Below are 24749 nucleotides of genomic sequence, written 5' to 3'. Positions count from 1 at the left end.
GCCGCGCTATGCATCTTCTTCCGCGAGCACTGATTCTTGTCGCCGACACGCGTTGTCCTCAGCACTGGAAATCGACCCGTCTGCCGAAACTGAGCTCAGGGTCCAGCTCCAGCACGAAAAGTAGTTGCCGAGATATGATCTCTTCTGTGTTGCGGTCAGGCTCCAATTTCGTCTGCGCATCGACCTTACTTCAAACCCATCGGGAAGCGGTCCTCTGCATCTGGTAAGCGGAGGGAAAGAAGGGAGACAGTAGCGGAGCTCACGGGCTAGGTGACGTGTGAGACGCCGCAGGCGCAGCAGACCAACGCTAAGTGACTTACCCTGGCGGGCGCATCCGGGACTGTGCCGAGACGTCTTCCTCGCACAGCCAGCTGTGGTTATGTCTACATCTCCCTTACCTCTACCAACACATCATTACTCCTCCGCCTCAGTGCAAAAACTCAGCCTTGCAGCATTGCATACACCACCTACCGAACCTTCACCATGCCCAACGTCTGGTCGCAGTTCGCCACCTCAGCCATCCCAGCCCAAGAGGAGGAGATCGCACAGGAACCTGCCTGTGCCGACCCAGCCGACACCACCCCTTTGTACCTTACCATGGAGGCCATGTCCATTGGTGAAACACCCGAAGGAGAGCCCAGATACCTCGTCAAGGCCAAGGTGTGCATTCCCGAGGGCACCCAGCTAGCCGCACCCCGCATCAGCGCCGAGCCAAGTCAGGAGGAAGAGTTCATCGACATCGCCTTCCTTTTCCGCCTCGCGTCCGACGGCAAGCTCGAACTGCACCTCCACCCTGACTCTGTGCTCACCCAGGAGCAGGCCGACAACCTCGACGAGAACTTTGTTGCCGTCAAGTGGGAGCCTCGCGAGGAGATCAAGATGTTCGTGACCGTCCCCGACCTTACCGTCTTGGGCTTTGCTGGCCCTGGCTGGCCCACCATCGACAAGGGCAAGCTCGCTACTGCTGCAGAGTAGTGAAACTTTGCTATACATTCTGGTACGCTGGAGGAGAAGTGTGGACGCACGAGTTGACATCACAGGACATTCAAGCGCCTCTTACATGCATATTGTTTAAAGTCCAGTCGATGCCATTCGATAGCCGTTGATTGTTAGAATGTGTAACATACATACTACTGGGCTACTACTCCGGGTGCGTAGTGTGGCTCTTCGGGACACCCTTGATGGTGAGCACGCAAAGGACGGCGAGGTTGAAGGCGAACACGTAGAACACGCGGCCCTCGCCCTCCTGGTGTCCATTCGGGTCATAGTACGTCAGCGCGTCGCGGAGCGGGAGGAATCCCTGTGCGATGATGAACGTCGTGATCCAACTCGCGCTGAGGGCGAGGCTGCTGAGGGCCGGGACACAGTTGGCGGGGACCATCTCGCTGACGAGGAGGAAGGGGATGGGCCCGAGACCGATACTAAACGCGGCGATGAACGCGACAATGGCAAACGAAGACATCTTGCGGAAGTGCTCGTTCAGACCCCAGCCGAGCAGGATCGCAAACACCATCATGAGGAACGAGGACAGGAGGAGGAGCAGGCGGCGTCCCAGCCGGTCGACGAGGAAGATGGCCGGGAACGTCATGATTGCGTTCACGACCGTGATCGCGATGGAGATCTGGCCGGCGCCAGCGCTAGGAAGGACCTTTTGGAGCACCGGGGTCGAGTAGAAGAGGACCGCGTTCACGCCGCTGAGCTGCTGAAGGATAAGGATCGCCGTCACAAAGAGCGCATTGCGGCGGGCAGGCGAGGCGAGCATCTCGGCAATGGACAGCTGGTCGCTCTCCGCCGCCTGGGTCGCCGGCCGTTCAGGGTCCTCGGCGAGAAGAGGCTCCGCTGCCGTCAGTCCGGCGTCTGCAACGTACACACCCTCCGAGTCCGGTTTCGCCGTCGAGGTCGTCATGACAATCTGGGCAACGGACACGATCCCGCTGATGGAAAGAATGTAGCGCCATGCATTGAGCCGATCGCCCTCTGCTCCGCTGAACGCCATACCGAGCACCTGCGCCGAGCAGATGCCGATCACGATCGCGAGCTGGTGCAGCGTACCGACCTGGCCAGAGCGTTGGACCAGGCTCGGCGTCGAGCGCGCCGTGTGGGCGAGATAGGGCGGCACAAGGCACACTGGCGAGACCACACGCGAAACCGGCGATGAATCTGTCGTCAGCGGCGTTCGCGCCGAGGTGGAGGTGACTTCAGGGCGATCGAGCGGATGTACAGCTGTAATAAGGACGTAAACTCGCTCCGAGAAGCGTATTTCCGCACGTCTTGTGCACATCCCTAGGAAGAGACGGCGTGGGGTGGGAGTCGGAAGGAAAGTCCATTGCTCATGAGCGAAGGCGGTGCGGGGTGGAGGTCTTGAGAAGCGGTGAAGGACTCAATACGAAGCATCCAGACACTTACCTTCCGAGCATGAGGAGAAGCCAGTGCGGGGCGAGAGCCATGACAAGCGCTCCGACGAGGTTGATCCACGCGCTAGCTGCGATACCTCCCGCAATACCACGCTGGCGCACGACACGGTCCGAGAGGAGGGAGCCGAGCAGGCCGCCGACAGTGAGCATGGCGGTCACGGTCGAGAATCTCATGGGCCGCAGTCCAAGGCATGGTCGTAGGAGAGCATGATCATTCTCGACTGGCTGGCACGTCAACGACTTGAACGGAAAGTTCAGCTCGCTAAGGTGATAGCCGTCTGACTGTCAGTTCGGAGTGAAGCGACCCTTGTGTAGGGCACGAGATGCAGCTTGCTCAAAAAACCCACAGTACCATGACGACCTGAGGTTAGCCCAGCAACGAGAGCATACTCACAGGCAGGCCCAGAAGATGGATCGGTACGCTGACATGATGCCGACGAGGGGTTGGGAGGAGTTAACATGACGGCGGCGGTACACACGGACAAGACCGGTGACTCGTCGCGTGTGCGTCATCCTGCCTGGATCATCACAGGGTCTGGCCATCTCTGTTCCATCTCTGTTCCCCAATGAGCAAAACAAATGCAGTCAAATAGCTGCACAAACAAACATACACGGGCAGAAAACATAGCATACAAGGTATCACAAGCACAGGCACTATCTCTCCTATCGAGGCGCATTGGCAGGCTTGAAGCCCATGCGGCGCGCGTACTCGCGCTCCTCCGCCTCTGTCAGGCGGTCCGCGCCGTTCCAGTTGGCACTCGAGGTGCGCGCGCGGAACTTGCCAGCACGCTCCTTGAACAACTCGTCCATACGCAGCGGCTTGATCGGGCCGAAGAGCTCGTCGGGGTTGACCTGAGCCTGAGCTTCAAGCGCATGACGAAGCGCAGGGCTCTCGGCCCACGCTGGTCGCTTGAAGTCGCTCTCGGAAGGCTCGTCGTCCGAGTCTGAGTACTCTGAGCGAATCGACGGAAGTGACACGTCGCCAGAGTCCTCGAGGAGCTCGGCCTCGACAGCCTGCTTGTCGAGCTGCGCCTGCAGGGTAGCGCGCTGCTGTTGCAGCGTCGAGGAGGCGCGCGAAGGGCCGGCCTGCGAGGTGCGCTGGGGAGGGCCGAGACGCTGAACAGAGGCACGCTCCGCGGTGCGGAAGGTGCTGGGCGGGCGGGAATGGGTCTTGCCGGGAGTCTTGGGCGCGGGGATGATGCGCTTCATGCCGCTCTTGCCGAGCTGGCTGCGCTGCATGGCGGCCTTGCGCTTGTCTGCCTCCTCCTTGCGGGCAGCCTCCTCTGCCTTGCGCTTCTCCTCATCCGCCTTGCGCTTCTCCTCCTCTGCCTTGCGGGCCGCCTCGGCCTCGGCCTCGCGCTCAGCCTTTTCACGTTGCTGCTGGATACGGATACGCGCCTCGCGCTCCTTGCGCAACTTCTCGGCGGCAGCGAGACGGACACGACGGGCTTCAGCTTCCTCAGCGGCACGCTTCTTCTCCGCCTCAGCGGCGGCCCGCTCCTCCTCAGCCTTGCGAGCCTTCTCGGTGGCCTTCTTACGCTCCGTCTGCGCACGCAAAGCCTCCCGGCGGTCCCTAGCCGCCTGGTCCTTCTTAGCGGCTTCAGCAGCGCGTGCCACGCTCTTGACAGGGGCAGCTGCGGGCTTGTGGCCCTGGACCTTGGAGGCCATGCGGTCGGCTGTCTTGAAAAGCTGGCTGCTGGAGGATGCAAGTGCAGCACTCGCAGGCCGGTTCGCCGCCTTGCGGGGAACGGGCGGTTTGCGCTTAGGGGTTGCCTCCTTGATGGGAGGAGAGCCAGGCGGCGTCGTCGAACCGGCAAAGTCGATATCGATAGTGCCGGCGACGCCAAGCGCCGAGCTACCGAGGTCGTCGGGGATGGAATCGAAATCGTCTCCTATGTCGATCAAGTTCTGCTCAGGCGGGGGAATGTCCTCGTTGTCCGCCATGATACTATCATTGACGGCCTGTTCCTCCTTCTCGCGCTGCTCCTCCTCGCGGAAGGTTTCGAGGGCGCGGTGCAGTGCCACCTCCGCCGCGGCCTGTGCCTTGCGGTCTTCCTCCTCACGCTTGCGGTCCTCCTCCTCACGCTTCTGGCGAGCAGCATCGTTCTGGAAGCCGAACAGACCGCCGAAGCCGCGGAAAAACCCAGAGCCGGCAGATGGCGCCGGGGTTGTAGAAGCCGCCAAACGCTTCTGCTCGTTGGCAGCCTTGACCTTGGCAGCAGCAGCGGCACGCATCTCTTCGAGCGCTTTGGCGACCTTGGTCGTGTTGCGCTCGGGCTCCGTCGTTGCCTGGACCTTGGCGGCTGGGGCAGGAGTGCTGATGGTCGCGGTCGGGAGGCTGGTAGCCGATCCAGCCTTACGGTCATACGGGGCAGGGGAGGCAGTGGTAGGGTCGATACGCGCGACCTTATCGGGACGCTTCTCCTTGATCTCCTCGACCTCCTCGCTCTTGCGCTTCGAGTGCATAGTGCTCTGGCGAAGTCCGCCAAAGTCGTTCATGCTAGTGCGATGGGCGGTGCTCGGTCGAGCGACCTGGTTGCCAAGCGCCTGGGAGAGCCATGAGCTGCGGACCTTGATCGGAGGCTGCTTCTCCTCATCCTCAGCTTCGGATTCGGACAGCAGAGTCTCCTTTGGCTCGTCTTCCATAAAAACGTCCTCGTCGTCCTTGACGACCTCGGGCGTTGGCTCACGAACGGGCTCCGAGTTGAGGTCCATGAGGTTGGGGGTCGGTTCGCGGACAGGTTCGGGGGTTGGCTGGCGCTCAGGGGTCGGGTCACACTCAACGACCGGCTCGGGAGTCGGGTCACGAGATTCAGGGGAGAGCTCACGCTCGACGGGCTCCGGTGTGGGTTCCCGCTCGACGACAGGCTCAGGAGTGGGATCGCGAGGGGTAGGCTGACGTTCGACAACTGGTACGGGCGTAGGCTCACGCTCCTCGACAGGTTCAGGAGTAGGCTCTCTAGGGGGCTCCGGTGTAGGCTCACGAAGAGGCTCTGGCGTTGGCTCTCGGGGAGGTTCAGGCGTAGGCTCCCGAGGAGGCGGTGTCGGCTCACGGGGTGGCGGGGTGGGCTCGCGGGGCGGAGAGGGAGCCTTGGGAGCAGGTCCGCGAACGGTGCGACGAGTTGACTTGCTGGCGGGCTCAGCCTCCTTCTTGGTCCGGGTGCGCTTGGGCTTGGACTTCACAGGACTGTCCTCCTGCATGCGGGTCTTAAGCGCCTTGGGTCCAGCCTTCGCTTTGCCCTTGAGAGGAGAAGCAGAGGGTGAGTCGAGAAGCTGCTGGGCGTTGAGAGGAGAGAAAGGCTGACGGTTCTAATGTCAGCTGTGCCAGCTCTGACTTGACCTACCTCTGGAGACTTCATGAGCGGGGAGAGGGCAATGCGAGCGTTGAATTGGCGGATCTGCTCCGCCCTGTCGCGGGCGGCCGTCTCAGCGGCGGCCGCAACCTGGCGGGTCTTCTTGACGGTGTGGGTACGAGAGGGGGTCTTGATGAGTTCAGCGATGGGACGGTGGGCCTGGGCTTCGAGGTTCTCGAGGTAACCATCCAGCCAGTCGAAGCCATCGCGGGTGATGCTAGCCTCAAACTCCTTCAGACTCTGTGTCGCAGCGGCCTGCAGCCGGCTCGCGAGGTCGAACGTGTAGTCCTGGAACGTCGGGAACGACGTGGGTGACGCAGCCATGGTGCCGGTCGTGATGCTGGATTACGGATGGCAAGGTAGAGTAGGAGTTGCAAGGATGCAGAGACGTTGCCGCATTGTTTATTGCCTTCCAGAACGGGCGTCAATGGCGGGGGCGGAAGCAAATACGCCCGCCATCGGTGCTCGACGTGATCGCCATGACGTCCTGTTTCGTGCATCCATCCACTATCCTACGAGCGACATCCTTAATACACTGCATGCGACCATGTCTGCCTTTGGCACGAAGGTGAGTTACTCGCGAACGGCACGGAAGCCTGGACAGTGATGTGTGGACGCGGCTGATTTCTTTCCCAGACGAAAAAGGTAAACAAACCTCCACCCTGAGTGTACTGACCCCAGGTCGTGACCTATGGCAAGAAGAAGACGGTGAGAGCAGTGCCTATGCATAGCTGACGGCAGCGCATCATCAACATCCACTCAGACTTCAGCCCGTCAAAGGACAGAGAGACATCACCTGCGACCCCCCACCGCCGTGAGCCACCGACAACTCCGCTGAAGCCGAAAGCAACCAACAATGAGACACCCCTGAAGCCTCGTGACAACAACACAAGCACACCTTTGAAGGAGAAGAAGACCGAGAAGGGGGCTAAGAAGGATGCACCGCTAAAGCAACATGCGGCGCAGAATCGTCGGGCGGTCTACCGCAACAGCCCGGAGCGTGCGCACGTCGTCCGAAAGCCAGCACCAAGGAGAATCCATGCCCTGAGGGCTATGGACAGAGTGGAGGTTACGATTGAGACGAGGTCGCCATCCCCGAAGCAATCCGAACCGCAAGTGGAACCGAAGACGAGGGCGAAACCGCAGGAGAAGGCAGAGAGTGGCAATGAGGCCAAGCCGAAGCCGAAAGCGACTGCGAAGCGCAAGACCGATGATGAGGGAGAACCGATGCCGAAGTCTGGACCCTCCAAGCAGTCCGAGGCTGTGGATGAAGTGACGCAGCAAGTCGTCGATTTGACGCTTAGCGAGGACGAGCAGCCCGTCAAGCGTGGTCCTGCGCCACGGAAACCTCGCAAGGCGCCGAAGATAATTAAGCCCGTCCAGCGCGCCGATCCGACACCGCTACCATCACCAGAGCCCGAGGTGCGGCCTGACCTTCCGGATGAGAGTCTGTCTCGACTGCTAGCCCAGTGCACTGTCTCCCAGCCTGTTGCATTCAGTGATGTCTTCAAGGATCCCGCTTTCTCGACGCTCGTCACCGGTTTCGAACTCAAGAAGCAGGGCGAGGCGTCCTACTCTGAGGTGTTCCGAGTCGGTGACGCTGTTGTCAAGGTCATCCCACTTCTGGGCACTGATCGCCCGACAGACGACGGCGAGGACATTCCCGACTGCTCCAGTGCCGACGACGTTGCGCGCGAAATCGAAGTTACGAGGCGCATGGCGCAGGTTCCCGGGGGCGGCTTCGTCGGCTTCAGGGGGTGAGTAGACAGCTATATCGATTTCAAACGCGAGCTGACAGCAGCGCCTTTGTCGTGACCGGATCGTACCCCGCCCCTCTTCTCGCGGAATGGGACGCCTGGAAAGCTGAAAGGGGCACGGAATCCCCACGTCCAATCTTCCCACCAGAACAGCAGTTCGCGCTCGTCGTCCTCGACGACGGCGGAGGCGACCTCGAGTCCGCCCACTTCGACTCTCACTCCTGGACGACAATGGCCGCCGTGTTCTGGCAAGTATGCGATGCGCTTGCGCGAGCCGAGAAGTGGACTCAGTTCGAGGTACGCTGCCAAACTACGGGTGTGATAGCTAACGACAGCACCGTGATCTGCACGAGGGCCAAATTCTGCTGCAGTTATCCTCCCCGCCGCCGCCGACGTCCAAGCCGACCAACACAAACTATCTCGCCCCGAGCGGCGTCACGGCGACGATGATAGACTTTGGCCTGTCCCGCTTATCGATTGATGGCGAGGTGAGGTGGACACCCCTCCCCGAGGAAGTGTACGATGGCGTCGGCGCACAGTGGGACGTGTACCGGGCTATGCGGGACGTGATTGAATCCCAGCCCCCGCCGGCGGAGCCCGAACCGGTGCGACCGCCGAGTCCCATCCCACTAGCCCGACGGAGATCGCGACGCACAACGACACGGGTGGTGCAGTACGTCCTCTCCGACTCTGAGGACGACGACGACGAACCGAGCTACGTCCCGCCTATCTCTCCCCCATCGTCTCCCCTCGCCTCTCCCTCCTCCTCTCGGACATCGACACCGCCGACCTCCACATCCAGCCTCAGCCCGCGGACACCCTGGACCGCATTCGTGCCCGCCTCCAACGTGCTCTGGCTCCGGTACCTGTGCACGTACCTCCTCAAGGCTGCGCGGAAACCGTACAGCCGCAAGTCGACCAGTGCGGCTAAACAGGCAGCGCGACAGAGACAGGAGGCGGCGTGGAGCATGCTCTGCGACGTTGGGGCGGCGCTCGATCCGGAAATGGGCATGTTCGATAGTGCTGCGGACGTCCGGAGCTGGGGAGAGGAGTGTGGGTGGGTCGCGTAGCTGAGCATAACTGATCGGCGCGATCGGCGGGAATACTGCGAGATGGACGCTGAAGATCTTGGAGAGCAACCTGGCCGCGAGGAGATGACTGTAACGAGCACCGTTAGTGACACATGATGTATTGTATGCTACGTTGGCACTATACACAGCATGGCATAAAACTAACTACTCGACTGGAAATCACTACCTAATGAACTTTTTCGAACTAAACCTTGCTGATGCGACGCGAGATCGCCTTGGTACCGAGCCCCAACTCAGTGTGCCTACCAACCACCAGACATGGTGGCGTCGTGGGCGGGGGGCGCGGGGGCGGGAGGGTTGTTCCAGCCCGAGCCGGACTGGAAGCCGCCAGAGTGGGCAGCCGCCGAGCCGGACTCGCGCTCGATCATCTTGAGGCGGTCGGGGTTGACGCGGGGACCGGCGCCGCCAGAGGGTCCAGCAGGGGGAGCACCAGAGGGAGCACCGCCCCAGCCACCACCGCCGCCGGAGTTGGAAGCAGCGGGAGCAGAGCCCCAACCGCCGCCGCCGCCAGAGTTGCCGCCGGAGTTGGAGTTGCTCCAACCGTCACCACCGCCGCCGGAGTTGCCGCCCGAGTTGTTGCCCCAGCCAGAACCACCGCCGCCGCCGCCAGAGTTGCCCCAGCCGGAACCACCGCCGCCGCCGGAGTTGCCCCAGCTGCCGCCGCCTCCACCACCACCTCCGAAGCCGTCGCCGCCAGTCTTCTTGGGGCAGGAGCGGGACTGATGGCCCTGCTCGCCGCACTCGTAGCAAGTGCCGCCGAAGGGGCGGTCGATGCCTTCCTTCCTGGGATTCTCGCAGTCGCGAGACAGGTGGCCGGGCTCGCCGCAGTTGTAGCAGTTGCCACCGCCGCCGCCACCGGCCGCCGTAGCCGCCCTGCTTGTCGGGGCAGTCGCGGGACTGGTGTCCTTCCTGGCCACAGGTGAAGCAACCACGACCGCCGCCAGGCTTGTTGGGGCAGTCGCGAGACTGGTGGCCCTCTTCGCCGCAGGAGAAGCAGCCGCGACCGCCGGCCGCCCTGCTTGTCGGGACACTCGCGCGAGATGTGGCCCTCCTGGCCACAGTTGAAGCAGCCGCCGCTGCAGCCGCCGTAGCCGCCCTGCTTGTCGGGGCAGTCGCGGGACTGGTGTCCTTCCTGGCCACAGGTGAAGCAACCACGACCGCCGCCAGGCTTGTTGGGGCAGTCGCGAGACTGGTGGCCGGGACCGCTGCCGAAGCCACCACCGTCGCCGCCGCGGTTACCCCAGCCAGAGTCCTGCTGGCGGTCACCGAAGGCACCACCGCCGCCGGGACCACCCCTGCGGTCGCCGAAGCGGTCGCCAAAGGTGTCGGAGCGCGCGACCGAGGCGTAGATCTCCTCGAGCTTCTTGTTGTTCTCCTCGACAATGTTGGGGTTGTCGTACTGAACTTCAGACCAGCCAGCGTAGGCGCCCTTGTGAGGAGTTGAAGTTGAAGTTGTAGCGGGAGCCGCGTTGCCGCCGCCAGACTGAGCAGGAGCAGCGTCCCAACCGCCGCCCCCGGACTGAGCAGGAGGAGCCTGCTGAGCAGGAGCACCCCAACCACCACCACCGGAGGGCATGTGGGGAGGGGCGTCACGCTGAGGCTGCTGCTGCTGCTGCTGCTGAAGCTGAGGCGACTGAGCAACCGGAGCGGCCGGAGGAGGAGCACCCCATTGCTGGTTGTTCGAAGGGGGCGGAGCCTGATTGAACTGCTGCTGCTGGGCAGGCGGGGCACCCCACTGCTGCTGCTGCTGAGGAGGAGGCTGGTTATACTGGTTCGAAGGGGGAGCCTGGCTGTACTGATTGGAAGGAGGCGCCTGGTTGTACTGATTCGAGGGGGGCGCCGAGTATTGAGACTGGGCAGGAGGCGCCTGGCCCCAACCGCCCTGTGACTGCTGCTGCTGGGGAGCAGGAGCCTGGGAGAAGGAAGGAGGAGGCGCGCTCGCCATAGGAGGGGGCGCACCCCAGCCGCCGTCGTCGGTGACAGGCATGTCGGGTTGATCGATCAGAGAGGGTTGAACGGGCTTGGAATCGGGGTCAGGCTCAGGCCAGCCTTCGTTGAGGTTGAGAGGAGCAGCTGTCTCTGCAGGAGCGGGATAGATGCGGTGACGCGAGCCTTGAGGACCGACGCGCTGATCGAGAGGGGGAAGAGGCTCTGCTCTGTGAACCTGGGTGTCAGAGATGTCATCAGAAGTCCTCATAGACGCAACGAGCGGCTCATCGTCGTTCCCATCGAAGGGAACTAAGCAAGTTGACTCACCTGATGTTCACGTTCGAGTCGGAGACCGTAGCCAGAGGAGAATGCAGGCTTGGGACCTCTGGTCGGGTTAGATTGATGTTTCCAGTCGTTGAGGAAGTTACCTGCGGATGTAGGTCATTTACCGGACTAGAAGAGAGAGAGGAAGAGGAAAGGTGGTGTGAGTGAATGAGGAACAATGATGATGATGAGAAAGGAAGACGGTGAGGAGGGGGGAAGGAGGGTGAGGGGGTTTTAGTAGGACGTGGAGGGCGCTGGCAACGGAGGAAGACACAGCGTCGTCAGTGTGGGTGTGGGTAAGGAGGGCGAGGAGAGGGCGAGGACGGAGGGAAGACACCAGCAATGTGACTGACAAGGTGGCAGGGGGATTCGCGCCGCCCAGTGCACGCCAAAGGACACACACGCTGGCACAGCAGCAGAGGTAGCCAAGGACAGGGGCGCGACCGCGCAGTACGGGGCGGTCAGAGGCCGTCAGCGCGACAGTAAGTCTGTGTCAGTCTGCCAGTGGAGGCAAGAGGCTGGGAGGCTGGCTCCGCTGCATCGGCAACGCTGTGCGAGCCCGAAAGTGCAGGAAGAGCAACGGCGCGAGTCAAGTGTCGTGCACTGCTCACCTATCGTCGCCGGAGTAGATTGGGTGCGTGCACCAGAGGACACCGTCGGCAGCCATTCACGAATTGTGATGAGTGCTAGACATTGGGCACGGGAACTCAATAGCCCAGCCGCCAGCAGCATTGAGTTCCCAGAATGTAGTCATCGTGCTTGCAGGATCAGTTGCAGCTTCATCCTCCATGGTTGATCGCTGACCAGTCCAACGTCCAGTCCCCTGCCTGTGCTAGCGGATCCTCTGATCTGCCCTCTTCCTGAGGGATTCCGCATCGTGTGCGCCCTCGTGCGCCCGCTGTCTGCCACCAGTCCATTCTCGATCACTGTCATCAGTACATCAGTCTACAGTCAGCGCTCGCGCTCCAGGTGACCATTGTCTTAGACCTCCAGTGCCAGTGCAAGTTCGCCCCTTGCTGTCTTCTCATATTCTCATCCCTGCGTGCATGCAAGACCGTGGAGTGAAGACGGCGGAGGGTTCTGCCACTGGTGTCACGTGATGCGGAATGTACCGGATGCGGGGCACACTGGGGAGGGGAATTAATCGGCCTGCCGTTGTCGCTGGCGGAAGCGGTGGTCACGATAGCCGGAATGTCCTGGGTGGTGAATGCCCGTCGCCTAAGTGCGTGCGTGAGGCGCCGGCGGCACTGGCCAGCCTAGCGAATCCCGGCGATCGAGAAGCAACATGCGTGAGGGCGAGCCCAAGGGCACACGAAGGGACGCATGCCTGGCGCGCGCGAGGACCCCAGATTTGGCAGATTGGCGTCGGACACGGATCACGGAACTCCTCGGACCACCACTGCGCCCGCTGCGCCCGCTGTGCCCCGCCGCATGACTGGCTTTGCATCTTCCGGAGCCTGAGCCTCAGCCTCAGCCACAGAGAGTCGCATCGCCTGCTGGCCAGCGCCAGCGAGCAACGCATCTCAAACTCACTCTTTCTCTTTCTCCTCACCAGAGTTTCTACTCAAAGACTCAAAAACAGCCTGCCTGACACGTGCCGTTCGCTCGTTCGCGCTACAGCCTGCAGCCGAGCTTTACCCTTGCCCCATTCCCCCAAACACGTCATATCTGTGCGACCGACCCCCGACCTATCACAACCCGCAATGCCTTACGTTGACCCGAACCAGCGCTGGATTGTCCCCGCAGTTGCTGCCGCTACTGTCGTCGCTGCTACTGCTGGCTACCTCTACCTGAACCCTTCGTGCTGTTCGTCTTTCACCAAGTCTAGCAAGTCTAGCAAGATGTCGCTCTCGAACAAGCTCTCCATCAAGGACGTCGACCTCAAGGACAAGCGTGTCCTCATCCGCGTCGACTTCAACGTCCCCCAGGACAAGAAGACCGGCGAGATCACCAACCCCGCCCGTATCACCGCTGCTCTCCCCACCATCAAGTATGCCATTGACAACGGCGCCAAGTGCGTCGTGCTCATGTCCCACCTCGGCCGCCCCGACGGACAGAAGAACGAGAAGTACTCGCTCGCCCCCGTCGCCAAGAAGCTCGAGGAGCTGACCGGCAAGAAGGTCACCTTTGTCCACGACTGCGTCGGCAAGGAGGCTGAGGACGCCGTCAACAACGCCAAGGACGGCCAGATCGTTCTCCTTGAGAACCTCCGCTTCCACCCCGAGGAGGAGGGCAAGGGCGTCGACGCCAACGGCAACAAGGTCAAGGCCGACCCCAAGAAGGTCGAGGAGTTCCGCAAGGAGCTCACCAAGCTCGGTGACGTCTACGTCAACGATGCGTGAGTGTACAAGATACAGATCGGTGTGCTGACAGACAGCTTCGGTACCGCCCACCGTGCTCACTCCTCCATGGTCGGTGTCGAGCTTCCCCAGCGTGCTGCCGGCTTCCTCATGAAGAAGGAGCTCGACTACTTCGCCAAGGTCCTTGAGCACCCCGACCGCCCCTTCCTTGCCATCCTCGGTGGTGCCAAGGTCAAGGACAAGATCCAGCTCATCGACTCGATGCTTGACAAGGTCAACAAGCTCATCATCTGTGGTGGCATGGCCTTCACCTTCAAGAAGACTCTTGAGGGCGTCAACATTGGCTCTTCGCTCTTCGACGAGGACGGAGCCAAGGTCGTCGGCGACATTGTCAAGAAGGCTAAGGAGAAGAACGTCGAGCTCATTCTCCCCGTCGACTACGTTGCCGGCTCGTCGTTCTCGAACGACGCCGAGCGCAAGACTGTCACCGACAAGGAGGGCATCCCCGACGGATGGATGGGCCTCGACTGCGGCCCCGAGACCAACAAGATCTTCGCCAAGGCCGTCGAGGACTCCAAGACCATCCTCTGGAACGGTCCCGCCGGTGTCTTCGAGTTCCCCAACTTTGCCCAGGGCTCGCTCTCGCTCCTCAACGCCTGCATCAAGGCTTGCGACAACGGCGCTACCGTCATCGTCGGCGGTGGTGACACCGCCACCCTCGTTGCCCAGCAGGGCAAGGAGGACAAGCTCTCCCACGTCTCCACCGGTGGTGGTGCTTCCCTTGAGCTCCTCGAGGGCAAGACTCTCCCCGGTGTCGCCGCGCTTTCTGACAAGAAGTAAGCGTGCTCCCGAGCGCCAAAGGCGCGGCCGCTGTTGCCGTCCGCTTAGCCACATTAAAAGTAAACGTAGCTTTGACGTAAACGACTGTGAGAAGATGCATCATGTCTAGCACGAAGGGTTGTGCTGCCAGCGCAGCCACTCCAGCGCTCCCTAGAGCCTCAGCCAACTGCAATCGTTCTGCAGCGATCGTGGCGTGTGAGCGTGGGAGTGGAGTGTCTCGTGGGCGCCCTGTCTGGAAACGCCCAGTGGAGGTGGAGGTGGAGGTGTGCCTCGTGAGGTGCGGAACCAAACGCGTGGTCAAGCGCGGACCACTGCAACTCGTAAACAAATGCCTCCACCGTAGCCAGCCGTCATCACATCTTTGGCTCGATCGCTCCCTCCTCGACCACAAGGCCTTCACCTAGTTCGACAACATGTCGCTCACAGATGCGCTTGACCGACTAGCGCACGAGTCGGACCAGCTGAAGTACCACGCGAGCCAGAACACAGACCAAGCCGGCCCCTTCACCTCGGCGTACCTCTACCTCGAGCCTGGCTCCAATGTGCTGTCCCTCATCCGTGATGCCGCGCCAAAGGAGAAGCGGCCGTTCAAGATTCTCTCGGCACCTAATCCTCCGCCCAACCAGCAAGCCGACTTTGGCGTCGACAAGCGACCAGGTGTTCAGCTCAAGACGGAAGCGGTGTTGACTCCGCTGAAGAGCCTGAGGGCTCGGCGTGGTCAGCCGGGCGAACTTGATGCGACGCTGCGTGCGGCCGACGAGCTCCTCGCCGCCATTGCGGACAGCTACCACATGGCAAAGTACCAGGCGCACGTCCGTGCATTGGCGCAGCAGCACGCAGAGCAGCAGCGCGAGCTTGCCGCCATCCAGGCTGAGATTGAAGCGTTCTCGTCACGACCCGCGAAGAAACCCGAGCCCGAGCCAGAGCGGGAAGAGCTCAGCGTCGACGAAGCGATCAAGGCGGAGGAAGCGGCTCTCCGAGAGCTCGAGCGGAGTATCGCACCCTTGCGACGGACCGCCCCGGCATCGCCCGCGAGTCCGAGAAGTCCTCGGAGCCCGATGGCGGCACGCAGTCCCCACAGCCCCGCCTCACCCAAGACGCCAAAGAGCAAGACGCCCGCGCGGCCGACGACGACTCCGAGCCGCGCCCTCCACTTCCCCGGAACGACGCCGCGACGGCCCTCCCAAACGCCGAAGGGGCGTTTCGAGCCGCTACACCTCTTCGGCACGCCGAGGGCGAAGACGCCCCAGGTCCCGCCGCCAGCGCTGAGGGAGAGTATCCGCCGTGACGAGCCTGTCGGACGGAGCATCTTTGGGCCTGGCGCTGGAAGACGGAGCACGCAGCAGCAGCCCCTCGACGCGAGCGTTAGGAAGGAGCCGCTGGACGCAAGTACGAAGGGTCTGGGAGCGAGTACCTCTGAGCGACCGCTGGCTGGGAGCACGGGACTGGGAGGCTCGACGGCGAAGGAGCCGCAGAGCCTTGCGTCCTCGACGCTGCAGCCGCCGTCACTCGGCACCTCGGCCAATGCTCCTGCGACACCAGCGCACGCCCCGCCGAAACCAGCTGCTGCTGCTCCGACACCTGCCCCTCCGACACCTGCTCCTCCGACGCCCGCACCCCAGACACCCGCCCCCGCACCACCAGCAGAATCGACATCAGAGATCGACGCGACGAACCCGGCCGTGGTCTCCGGAGTGGTAAGCTAAAGCCATCTCTATGAAGCTGACCCCAGACAACGGTGCACGACAAGCTGGCAGATGTGATGCGCATGCTAACCCCTTCTGGGCGAGACGTTGCGTCGACAGTGTGAGTGACTTCTCTCTCCAATGTTTCAGCTATATCGTGCGCGACTAGCTAATGCCAGATCACACCTGCACGCCGTGCTAAACGCCGAAGTCCCCTCTCCACCAACAGCAGGCGCCGTAACGCAAGAGGCCGTGCTCATGTCCGCGGCTGCGCTGTCGCTCCTCCGCGCCGCGCCCTCTGGCGGTGTCTTGATGCCGGTCCTGAAGGCGGAACTGGCCACGACGGCGCGTGTCAGGGGATGGAGCGAGGATGCGGCCCAGAGGACGATCTATGCCGGTGTGGGGCGGAAGGCGTGGAAGATCGACCGCCGCGCGGGAGGGGGTGGGAAGGTGCACCTTACCTAGAGATGCATGTGCTCATTCTGGAGCAGACGTGTTGGAGAACTGGGAAGTTGTAGAGCTGATCACTGTTACGGAGACTGATATCACGCACTGACAGAGGGGATCGTGGGAGACCTTGAATCTAGCGAGGTTGACCCTCGACGCCAAAAAGTCAGAATCGGTCATGTCGACTTCTCGATCGGAGCGTGAATGTTCGTGGGAGACCATGGATCTAGCAGAGGCGACCTCTGACGCCAAAAAGTCAGAATCGGTCACGTCGACATCTAGGTCGATCGATCGAAGCTTAGGACGCCCGTGGCCGGCCCGTGGGATCGTGGGAGACCTTGGATCTAGCAAGGGCGACCCTCGACGCCAAAAAGATAGATCGGACCCGTGTGTTCGTGAGGAACGGAGGAAGGTTGGCGCCGTGGGAGACTTTGAATCTGGCGAGGACGAGGGCCGACCGTCATCGGTCACGTCGGGCTCACCATCGCTTTGGAGGGGCTCGTGGGAGACCACAGATATGGCGCAGCTATCCGCCAATTCGATCGGACATGTATCGTAGTAGTCAAGAGTCGTCAGCTTCCTCTCAGCACATTCGATGCAAAGTATGATACATGTGTACGCTTCTATCGCTCCCGAATGCGCTAGAGCACCTCGGCCCATCCGAGCCCAACCCATCTCTCGACCTCTCCCCACTGCACAATATGGCTCGTGCCCTTGGCGAGTACCGCGCTGCCTCCATTCTCGAGCGCAATCTCGCCACAGTCCTTGTTGCAGTACACGAGCACGAGCGCCTTCTCGTCAGGCCGGGGCACCATCGACGTGCCATCGTTGCCCGTGTCCTCGGTGCCCTGCAGCCATGGCGGGAGCGAGTCGAGCACGGACGACTTGAAGTGCTGGTCGATCAGAGTCGAGTAGCGTTCTGCGTGCTGTCGCTCGGCTCCCGAGAGGAGGTTTGAGGATGTCGTCAGGAGGTGCTTGGCGTACTTCTCCACCTGCAAGTTAGCTGTCGGCGGAGAGGGTTCGCCACAGGTACTCACCTTGTGCAACCGCACCCTCACATACGACCGGACGACATACTTTGCCCGCTCCATCTCTGTCTGAACCAGCACGAGGCGGAAGTGCTCCTCCTCGGACGTCGAGGGATCCGCCCTCAGCAGAGTCAACATCTTGCCCTGGATCGTCAGCGTTGCTCACTAGACGGCACCCCCTCAATCAAACAACAACGGGGCTGAAGAGGCTCTAATCATCCTTCGCGCCCCAACGCTCCAGAGAATACTCACCTGCTGTTCCACCTTGTCCAACACGCTGTCAACAAGCTCGCCCTCCCACTGGAGCACGTCCGCGACGCCGCGCTCCTTGACCCAGGCGCGCTCAAGGAGGCGCAGGTCATCTTCGACCTCGGACTGGGAAAGTTGCTGTTGGGTGAATACTGGCGTCAGCTGAATCGCGCAACCGAGGAGGCTGTAAACGAGGTACAGAGTCCGATTGGGACATGATGGATGGTAGGAACGCACCTTCTGGCCCATTGTAGACGTCACCAGCCTCAGTCCCGGCATACGTCGAGTACGCGTCGAAATCGCTCGTCGGCGGTCCGTATCCTGGCGCTGGTGTGCCTCCGTTACTCCTAGCTGCTCCCGTCAGGCGGTCGAGAAAGCTTGGTCCGGATGTCCCGCTACGGCTCCGTGACGGCCCAGAGGCCGAGGAAGTTTCCCAGTCCATGCTGCCTCCCACGGCGTGCTTTGTGTTCTCGGGAGGGAGTCGGGGTTTGATCTGGGTCGTGAGGCAGGTGATAGGTGAGAGTGATGAGGTGCGGTGACGAGAGCTCGGGATGACGAAAGTTGGAGGATTACAGTAATTCAGACAGAGCAGAGGTCCGAAATGTTGTTGCTGAACGCGACGCGAGGCTAGGCACGTCATTCCAAGTGAGGCACGCCGATTAGGACGAGCATTACGACAGCCATCCTAATGCAGATAAGGCCCCAGATTAACCCCACAAATCGGCCCCCACACCGGCGATCACCGACAAGCACCCCGCGCAGCTGACTGATCCGGCTCACAGCTCGGATGCTTACCTCACCGGCGTGCGAGCTTGTGGGCTTGCAAGCTGGGGAGTTGCGTGCTAGCTTCCATCGACCGTTCCATGCGCCAGCTCCGCCCACTTGCATCGCTGCTCTCCCTCCGTTTCCCTCTTCACTCCATCTCAGCGCGAGCCTTCGCCAGCACCCCGATCGCCAACCGAGAACGTCGAGACGACGGCTTCATCCATCCCGAGATGACGGACAATATTGTCAAGTGAGCTCCCACGCCTCGTATTCAGTCACTCCTCCGGAGAACCAGACTGGGGTGACTAACCGAGACACGAGATGTGCATGGTGCACTCTGGTCGCCGCGCGCGCCGCCGTGGCTGTCCTCACCGTCGCTTAGGTCGCCGCAAAGCGTACCCAGACTATGGAGTGGTGCCTCACCTCTCTTCCGAGACACTACGAGCCAAGCTGACATCCAAGCTTCTACGCAGGCCAACCGCCCCTGAACCGGCTCTCGTTCCAGCGTCAAGATGCCTCGCTGCTGAACGCCTACCTGCCCACCGCCAAGTTCCTAGTCTTCGACCTCGGCAAGGTCCTCTGCCCCACAAAGCGCTACAACGAGATCCAATACCTGACCCACGCGCAGGTCGCGCCCCTGCTGAAAGAAGGATTCGAGGATCCGCCCAAGGACGCGAAAGATGCCAAGGTGCGCCAGGCGGCGCGGCCTGTGGGTGCGTCTGCCGTTGTCTTCCTCGGCCTCGACGAGAGGGGATACGAGCAGGAGAACGAGGGCAATGTGGAGCGGCCCAAGGGGCTGCCGTACTTCGCCATTGACGCGAGCGGCACGGGTTTCGCGGGCGCGAGCAAGAACTCGGCCGTCCGCGCTGCCGAGTCCGACAAGGGGGAGGGCAAGGACGAGGTGACGGGAAGCTGGGGCGATCCCCGCGCCACTGGGTCTGCCCTTGACACCTTTGACGCGGGCGTGTTCGCGACCGCGCGCGCGTTGACGGACTGGAACGGGCGGAACCGCCACTGCGCGGCTTGTGGAGCCAAAACCTACTCTCTGTGGGGCGGGTGGAAGCGCGCATGCACCACTGCGCTCGAGGATCCCTCCAAGTGTTTCTCCAACACTGGGTTGCACAATTTTGCCTATCCCCGCACCGACCCCGTGACTATCATGGGCGTGTTGGACCCGGCGGGAGACAGGATGTTGCTCGGAAGACAGAGGGCGTGGCCTAAGGGCTTCTACTCGTGTCTTGCTGGGTTCATTGAGCCGGGCGAGAGCTTTGAGGACGCCGTTCGCAGGGAGGTGTTCGAAGAGGCTGGCGTCAAAGTCGGGCCGGTCAGGTATAGTAGCTCCCAGCCGTGGCCCTTCCCGGCCAACATCATGGTGGGATGCTATGCGCGAGCTGAGAGTGATGAGATCCGCCTCGATCTCGATAACGAGCTCGAGGACGCGCAGTGGTTCCCTCGTTCTGTTGTCGCGAGGCTGTTCGAGAAGGAAGGGTCGACGCACTTCTCCGTCAAGGACTACTCGGCCATCGACCGCGCGCTGACTGCTGGCGAGGAGGACGGATGCGCCGTGCACGGCGACCTGGCGAGCAGGCTCACCAAGATCCCGCCCGAGACCGCTATCGCCGGCAAGCTTATCAGGCAGTGGGCCCTCGGACCCCACGCGCTCGACCTCGTCTCGAGACTGTAGAAAGCAGACAAATCACATAACAGAGCTCCCTCTAATGTTACAGTTTATTTACAACAGACACTATTTCGTGAGGCATTTTGGCTGGGTGCGCTGCGAGACCCCCGTGAGTGGAAGGGCAACGCCCCCGGAACGAGTTGGCGTCTCGCCGATCGAGGACGACGAAGCAGACTCGCTCCACGAGCTCGTGTTGCATGCTTTGACGGTCGTGCCGAGCTGCACGATGCTGCTGTGCGCCGTCCTGAACGAGACCTTTTCGGCGAAGCCGAGGCCAAGCCCGCTGTACGTTCCGCGCTTGCAATTGCGCCGCGGAGAAGGCGAGGGATCCTCGGCCAGCGGTCGGCCCAGCACATTCTCGGAGCGCCGGCGCATGCGCTCGCGCAGTTTGGTCGGCGAGTTGAGGTCGGACCCGAACGACGGCACGCCGTCCAGCTGCCACGACCCGAAGGCGCGAATGTCGGCCAGGCTGACGGGCTCACGACGCTTTGGCTGCGGTGGCGTCATGACGAGGTCCTGCAGATACTCGTTAGAGGCGTCCGAGAAGTCAGAGTACGTTGACGTGGGCGAGTCGAGTAGGTCGAGTTCGCGAGGGCGGCCCTGCTCTCCCAAGAACCAATTATAAGACGTTGGCTCCGAGTCCGAACCCGAGGCTGTCCCACGAGCCGGCGTCGGCGCCTGGGGCCGTTCTGGCGGGACTGAGTCTGCATATGACGATGCAGGCAGAAGGTGCGCGCCGAGCAACTCGTCTGGCGGCGGGGCGATGTGGCCAAACTCCCACAAGTCCCAATCGACATTCAGGCCGACAGCCTTGCGCGCAAGCCACGAGGCGTGCGCGCTCCAGATCGCGACCTGGACGAGGCTCAGACCGGATCGCGCCTCGAACTCGCGGCGGTTCACCCCCAGCGAACTGAACGGGTTGCTGTCAAGGAAGTGCGTCTTGGGGGTGAAGGTCTTGTCGCTGCGGCCGATGATCTGCACCGTGGGCAGCAGCTTACTGGGCACCGGACGGGGAATGAGCATGAGGGCCTGGGATTAGCTCCTTGCAGCGAGGTGGAGCTCACAAAGCTGTTGGCCATGGGACCATCACGTAGACGGTACTGGAGCGCGGCGAGCGTCCAGAGCTTGCCGCAGACGCCACTGACATTAGACACGATGGTACTGCATACTCACAAGGGGTGCGGCTCGCCCGTGTAGCCCAGAACCTGGGAGACAACCATACGCAGGTTGAGCAGCCGGAGCGGATCAGTGATGAAGTTGCCCGCTGTGGCGTAGAACACCTCGCACTGGGGTCAGCAACCATGGGATAGCCAGGTGGGCAAGGAAGGGCAGCTGCGCGCATTCACTTTGGGCTGAATGGCAATGAGATCTCTGTGATCCGCCAGAGCGACAGGGAAGGCCTTGGGGATCTCATCACAGAGAGGGCAGGACAGATCTGTGTCTCGGAGCGGCGGACTCACATGCCCCCGCCAATCGAGGGGACCTCATGACTCACCTTGTACGCGTGCTCTTGTGGTCCGGGCTGGCCAGCCTTGAACCAACGACATCCCCAACCCGAACGGCGGGGACAGGCGCACGACTCGGCCCTGCTACCTTTGCCGTCAGCGCCGCGCCGGAGGATGCACGAGCGGGTGCGGCGGGGGCGGCGTTGCGGCGGCATCGGGAGGGAAGGAAGGTACTTGGTAGTTGGAGAGCAGGGCAGCGGCAAGAAGATGAAGGAGCGTCTGCTGTGGGGCTTAGGAGAGGCGTGAGGTGCGGAAGGAGGAGGTTTGAGGTGGGAGGAGACTGGAGTCAGAAGGCTGAAAGAAACTGGAAGCTGCAAGAGGTGAAGAGTGAAGAGTCGAGAAGAGGAACAGCAAGTCAGTCCATTAGCAGTCTACGACGCAGCTAGCGCGGTTCGAGCCATGGGTGGCGACGAGGAAGACTCTTCGCGTGGTGTAGGGCGCACGCAGCCGTGGCAGTGGTCAGTGGCTGCGGGTTCTGTCACCCGATCAGTACACACGACGCTCTGAATATATGCATACAACAACGTAGACACACTGGAACACAACCGTTAATCACTTGCTTGATGGCTGCAAAGCTCAAGAGGATGGACCCTCCCCGCCCACCCACTCAGCGCACCACTGCGCCATCTCTGCAACGCGTCTGACGCCAATGTCAGAGCGCGCCAGCGTCCCGAGGTCTGGGCGGAGAGCCCTGTCTTCTGGCCGCATCTCCTCTTGCGGCTGGGCACCACGCGCACCAGGACGGTAGACATAGTCGTCCGCGACCGCGTCGCGCCGAGGCAGTGTACGGAAGAGCTCGGTAGGCTGTGGCGGCGACGCGCCGTTCTTCGGACTCAACACAAGCTGCGCCTCGCGTGGAGGGTCCGAGTTCGGTGTTGCTGGCTGGAATTCCGCGTCTGCAAGAAGAGCGTTAGCTGGGTCCTTTGCGCTAGTTGGGTCACATGCCAAGACCGAGGTGCGAGGAACGCTGGTGGGCAATCCCAGAGTCCCAAAGGACGTCCACTGCCCCTTTGCGGCCTCTTGCTGCCCGAGGTATTTGGTGCTCGCGCTACCCGCTGCGCGAGTGTTTTTGCTTTTCGGAAATCGCATCAAGGGGACAGCAAACCCACATGCCCGAAGCTACGTCCAAACTTACCTTGGAGGAGCACGACGTCGCCGCGGCGCACGGCGCCGCCCCAGTCGCGCGCACACGACTCGTACAGCGTAACTGTGCAGCTGGCCGGGTCCGCCACCCCAGCAGCCGGTGCAAGCACCTTCCAGGACGCAATCCAGAGCTCGTCGGTCTGCCCGGGAGCCCTGGACTGGAATCGCCGCTGCCGCGGAATGGGAGGGTTGACGGTTATGACGCAGCAAATCAGAGACACACGTTTGCGCGGAGCACTTCTGCGAGACGTCCTTTCTGGCGGGACGAGCAGATCGCATAGTGGGGTCAGCTTCGATGGGGGCGGCAGCGTCCAGCGAGGCAGGTTTGAGACCGACGATGGCCAGCCCGATGCACGAGCTGATTGCGGCAGTGACATCTCCGAGCCCAGCGACGATGAGAGGCGACTGTAGCTGTGCGCGTTCAGGCTGTTCCGGTCCAGACTCTCCACACCTGCATGTCAGTCACTGCACGCAATTGAAAGCTAGTAAACGACATGCCCCTTGCCATGAGAGAGTACGCAGTGCCAAGCGACATGTTGCGCCAGGCACCACCCAGGAGTGATCCAGGAGGGGCTAGGAAGCGAGGTGCGGAATTTGCATTTCTGCAGAACCTGGGTCTGCAATCTGCAACATTGCAAGGTCTCGTCTCCCATGGGGCCTGGGATGAAGGGTCGTTAAGACTCACCGGACGCGTGCACGGAGGAACGCAGACGGCGCGACCGCCGAAGAGGCACGGAATCAGAGCTTTCCTGCCAGCTCTCGTCATCGACTGGTTTCGTAACAACTGTCTTGCTGTTGTCTGCATGCATCGAGACTTGTGCTTCATCCGTGATAGCGACTCCGGCAGCTTCGGCACCGCTGTTATCTCCACGGCGCCGCGCGATCCGGGGTGCAGTGGTAGTCACCTCATCGTGATTGCGTGCGTGTGCATGCGCGGGCTCTCTTGGTTCTGCCGAGCGTGCCGGCTCGGCATCTACCTGGTCGACTTGATCTGGCAGCGAGATGACATGCAGACTATGCTCTGTTGGCTGAAAAGTCCGTGGGTCGTTCAGGGGCAAGAGTGAGCGCGGGGGAATGAAGGCGTGGTAATGCACGCCGCCCATGCTGATGCTCCGACGCGGCAGGCCAATGGATGCACGGTTGGAAGCTTTTGATGGCGGCCGTCGGGTCGGAGGAAAAGCGATGGAAGAAGAAAAGAACAGGGGTGTCGGATGTCGGGATGCAGAAGAATAGGACGGACCGCGCTAAGAACGTCAAAGGCTGCTGCGCATGAAGTGTCTGGACTCTTGTCGTTGTTCGATGCGGGGCAACGGGGTGACTGTATCTGAGGTGTGCGGACGCGTGTAGGCGGGTGGAGGGTCGCCGATCGACTATTCAGTGGGACGGAGCTCGGAGTCGCAGTGTCAGTGTCCCTCCCCTGCACCCAGCCCTAGCACAAGTCACCACCCTGGCCCTCGGCCCTCAGTCGCACGACACGCGCGGCATCCGACGCCCGACGTCCGAATCATGCATGGCCGATCCTCACGTGTTTCAACTGCGCAAGGCGTTAGTCACATCCTTCATGCATCGTGTTTCGAAGCGGTGCGAAGCTGCACCGCGATCGTCGCATGCGGCGCAATTCTGAATCATGTATGCGTCGGCGGCGTTGCAAACGTCGAACAAGCAAGTGCGAGGTCGGAGGCATGGGCAAGCACGGCGAAATAGTCGATCGGGATGATGGGCATGACGTCAACGGCTTCGGCGCCGCGGGACGGTGTTTGGGGCTTAGGACAGAGGTGTGACATGACGCTTAGCGTTGGGTGAGTGCGGCTCGGTGGTGCGGCGGCGAAAAGTTGGTAACAGAAGGATCGGGAGTCGGACCCAGGGCCCAGGAAAGCAGGCTAAGCTGATCACTGTGATGTCAGGCTGTGGGAATGTCAGACATCCTCCGCTGGGTATGCAACCTTGTTCCCCCCTCCGTGTTTTTGGTTGAGACGATGGGAGGTGGGAGTATATTCGCAAATTCGCATGCAAAACAAGCTGCACCCATGCACCCGAGTGAAGGGTTGTATCACGGCACCGTGCAACTCATCGTATAGCTCAGCTGACCATGGCAAGCGGATGGAGTGGGCAAGCGAGCAACTTCGCGACAAGTCAACCTGCAGACCACGCGCGACAGGCGTTCAGTTCGAAAAGCTAATCAAATCAGGAGATCAGGGTGGCAGAGGTCTACCCTGGCTTCCTTTTTGCGTGTAATCGTTT

General features: G+C 61.7%; 11 protein-coding genes across 11 annotated transcripts; 5 read left to right on the top strand and 6 right to left on the bottom strand.

Annotated features, from left to right (window-relative positions):
• Positions 1 to 483: 483 nt before the first annotated feature.
• On the top strand, positions 484 to 975 carry A1Q1_02018 (uncharacterized protein; the record flags this gene model as incomplete). Its single annotated transcript, XM_014325026.1, has 1 exon — positions 484 to 975. One exon carries the CDS (start codon positions 484 to 486, stop codon positions 973 to 975), a length of 492 nt encoding a protein of 163 aa, XP_014180501.1.
• Positions 976 to 1141: 166 nt separating this feature from the next.
• A1Q1_02017 (vacuolar membrane protein) lies at positions 1142 to 2564 on the bottom strand (the record flags this gene model as incomplete). Its single annotated transcript, XM_014325025.1, has 2 exons — positions 1142 to 2360; positions 2407 to 2564. The coding sequence occupies 2 exons, from the start codon at positions 2562 to 2564 to the stop codon at positions 1142 to 1144; spliced, it is 1377 nt and encodes a 458-aa protein (XP_014180500.1).
• Positions 2565 to 3077: 513 nt separating this feature from the next.
• Positions 3078 to 6091, bottom strand: A1Q1_02016 (TAT-binding protein-like protein 7; the record flags this gene model as incomplete). The annotated part of the gene is made up of 2 exons (XM_014325024.1): positions 3078 to 5714; positions 5759 to 6091. 2 exons carry the CDS (start codon positions 6089 to 6091, stop codon positions 3078 to 3080), a joined length of 2970 nt encoding a protein of 989 aa, XP_014180499.1.
• Positions 6092 to 6314: 223 nt separating this feature from the next.
• Positions 6315 to 8594, top strand: A1Q1_02015 (uncharacterized protein; the record flags this gene model as incomplete). The annotated part of the gene is made up of 5 exons (XM_014325023.1): positions 6315 to 6335; positions 6404 to 6412; positions 6509 to 7524; positions 7569 to 7821; positions 7896 to 8594. The coding sequence occupies 5 exons, from the start codon at positions 6315 to 6317 to the stop codon at positions 8592 to 8594; spliced, it is 1998 nt and encodes a 665-aa protein (XP_014180498.1).
• A 263-nt stretch (positions 8595 to 8857) lies between these two features.
• A1Q1_02014 (VASA RNA helicase) lies at positions 8858 to 11658 on the bottom strand (the record flags this gene model as incomplete). The annotated part of the gene is made up of 5 exons (XM_014325022.1): positions 8858 to 9666; positions 9771 to 10779; positions 10872 to 10929; positions 10994 to 11356; positions 11540 to 11658. 5 exons carry the CDS (start codon positions 11656 to 11658, stop codon positions 8858 to 8860), a joined length of 2358 nt encoding a protein of 785 aa, XP_014180497.1.
• Positions 11659 to 12571: 913 nt separating this feature from the next.
• Positions 12572 to 14008, top strand: A1Q1_02013 (phosphoglycerate kinase; the record flags this gene model as incomplete). The annotated part of the gene is made up of 2 exons (XM_014325021.1): positions 12572 to 13206; positions 13246 to 14008. 2 exons carry the CDS (start codon positions 12572 to 12574, stop codon positions 14006 to 14008), a joined length of 1398 nt encoding a protein of 465 aa, XP_014180496.1.
• A 413-nt stretch (positions 14009 to 14421) lies between these two features.
• A1Q1_02012 (uncharacterized protein) lies at positions 14422 to 16158 on the top strand (the record flags this gene model as incomplete). The annotated part of the gene is made up of 3 exons (XM_014325020.1): positions 14422 to 15705; positions 15759 to 15814; positions 15873 to 16158. The coding sequence occupies 3 exons, from the start codon at positions 14422 to 14424 to the stop codon at positions 16156 to 16158; spliced, it is 1626 nt and encodes a 541-aa protein (XP_014180495.1).
• A 623-nt stretch (positions 16159 to 16781) lies between these two features.
• A1Q1_02011 (uncharacterized protein) lies at positions 16782 to 17859 on the bottom strand (the record flags this gene model as incomplete). The annotated part of the gene is made up of 3 exons (XM_014325019.1): positions 16782 to 17312; positions 17421 to 17569; positions 17655 to 17859. 3 exons carry the CDS (start codon positions 17857 to 17859, stop codon positions 16782 to 16784), a joined length of 885 nt encoding a protein of 294 aa, XP_014180494.1.
• A 421-nt stretch (positions 17860 to 18280) lies between these two features.
• A1Q1_02010 (NAD+ diphosphatase) lies at positions 18281 to 19866 on the top strand (the record flags this gene model as incomplete). The annotated part of the gene is made up of 2 exons (XM_014325018.1): positions 18281 to 18432; positions 18645 to 19866. The coding sequence occupies 2 exons, from the start codon at positions 18281 to 18283 to the stop codon at positions 19864 to 19866; spliced, it is 1374 nt and encodes a 457-aa protein (XP_014180493.1).
• Positions 19867 to 19926: 60 nt separating this feature from the next.
• Positions 19927 to 20883, bottom strand: A1Q1_02009 (uncharacterized protein; the record flags this gene model as incomplete). Its single annotated transcript, XM_014325017.1, has 1 exon — positions 19927 to 20883. The coding sequence occupies one exon, from the start codon at positions 20881 to 20883 to the stop codon at positions 19927 to 19929; it is 957 nt and encodes a 318-aa protein (XP_014180492.1).
• A 1058-nt stretch (positions 20884 to 21941) lies between these two features.
• On the bottom strand, positions 21942 to 23611 carry A1Q1_02008 (uncharacterized protein; the record flags this gene model as incomplete). The annotated part of the gene is made up of 4 exons (XM_014325016.1): positions 21942 to 22437; positions 22501 to 22913; positions 22960 to 23132; positions 23194 to 23611. The coding sequence occupies 4 exons, from the start codon at positions 23609 to 23611 to the stop codon at positions 21942 to 21944; spliced, it is 1500 nt and encodes a 499-aa protein (XP_014180491.1).
• Between the last annotated feature and the right edge of the window lie 1138 nt (positions 23612 to 24749).

This window comes from Trichosporon asahii (assembly GCF_000293215.1).
Source record: "Trichosporon asahii var. asahii CBS 2479 unplaced genomic scaffold scaffold00050, whole genome shotgun sequence".
NCBI classification, from domain to species: Eukaryota; Fungi; Basidiomycota; class Tremellomycetes; order Trichosporonales; family Trichosporonaceae; genus Trichosporon; species Trichosporon asahii.
Note: the sequence above shows the minus strand (reverse complement) of the source record. Positions and strands in the feature narration are given on the sequence as shown.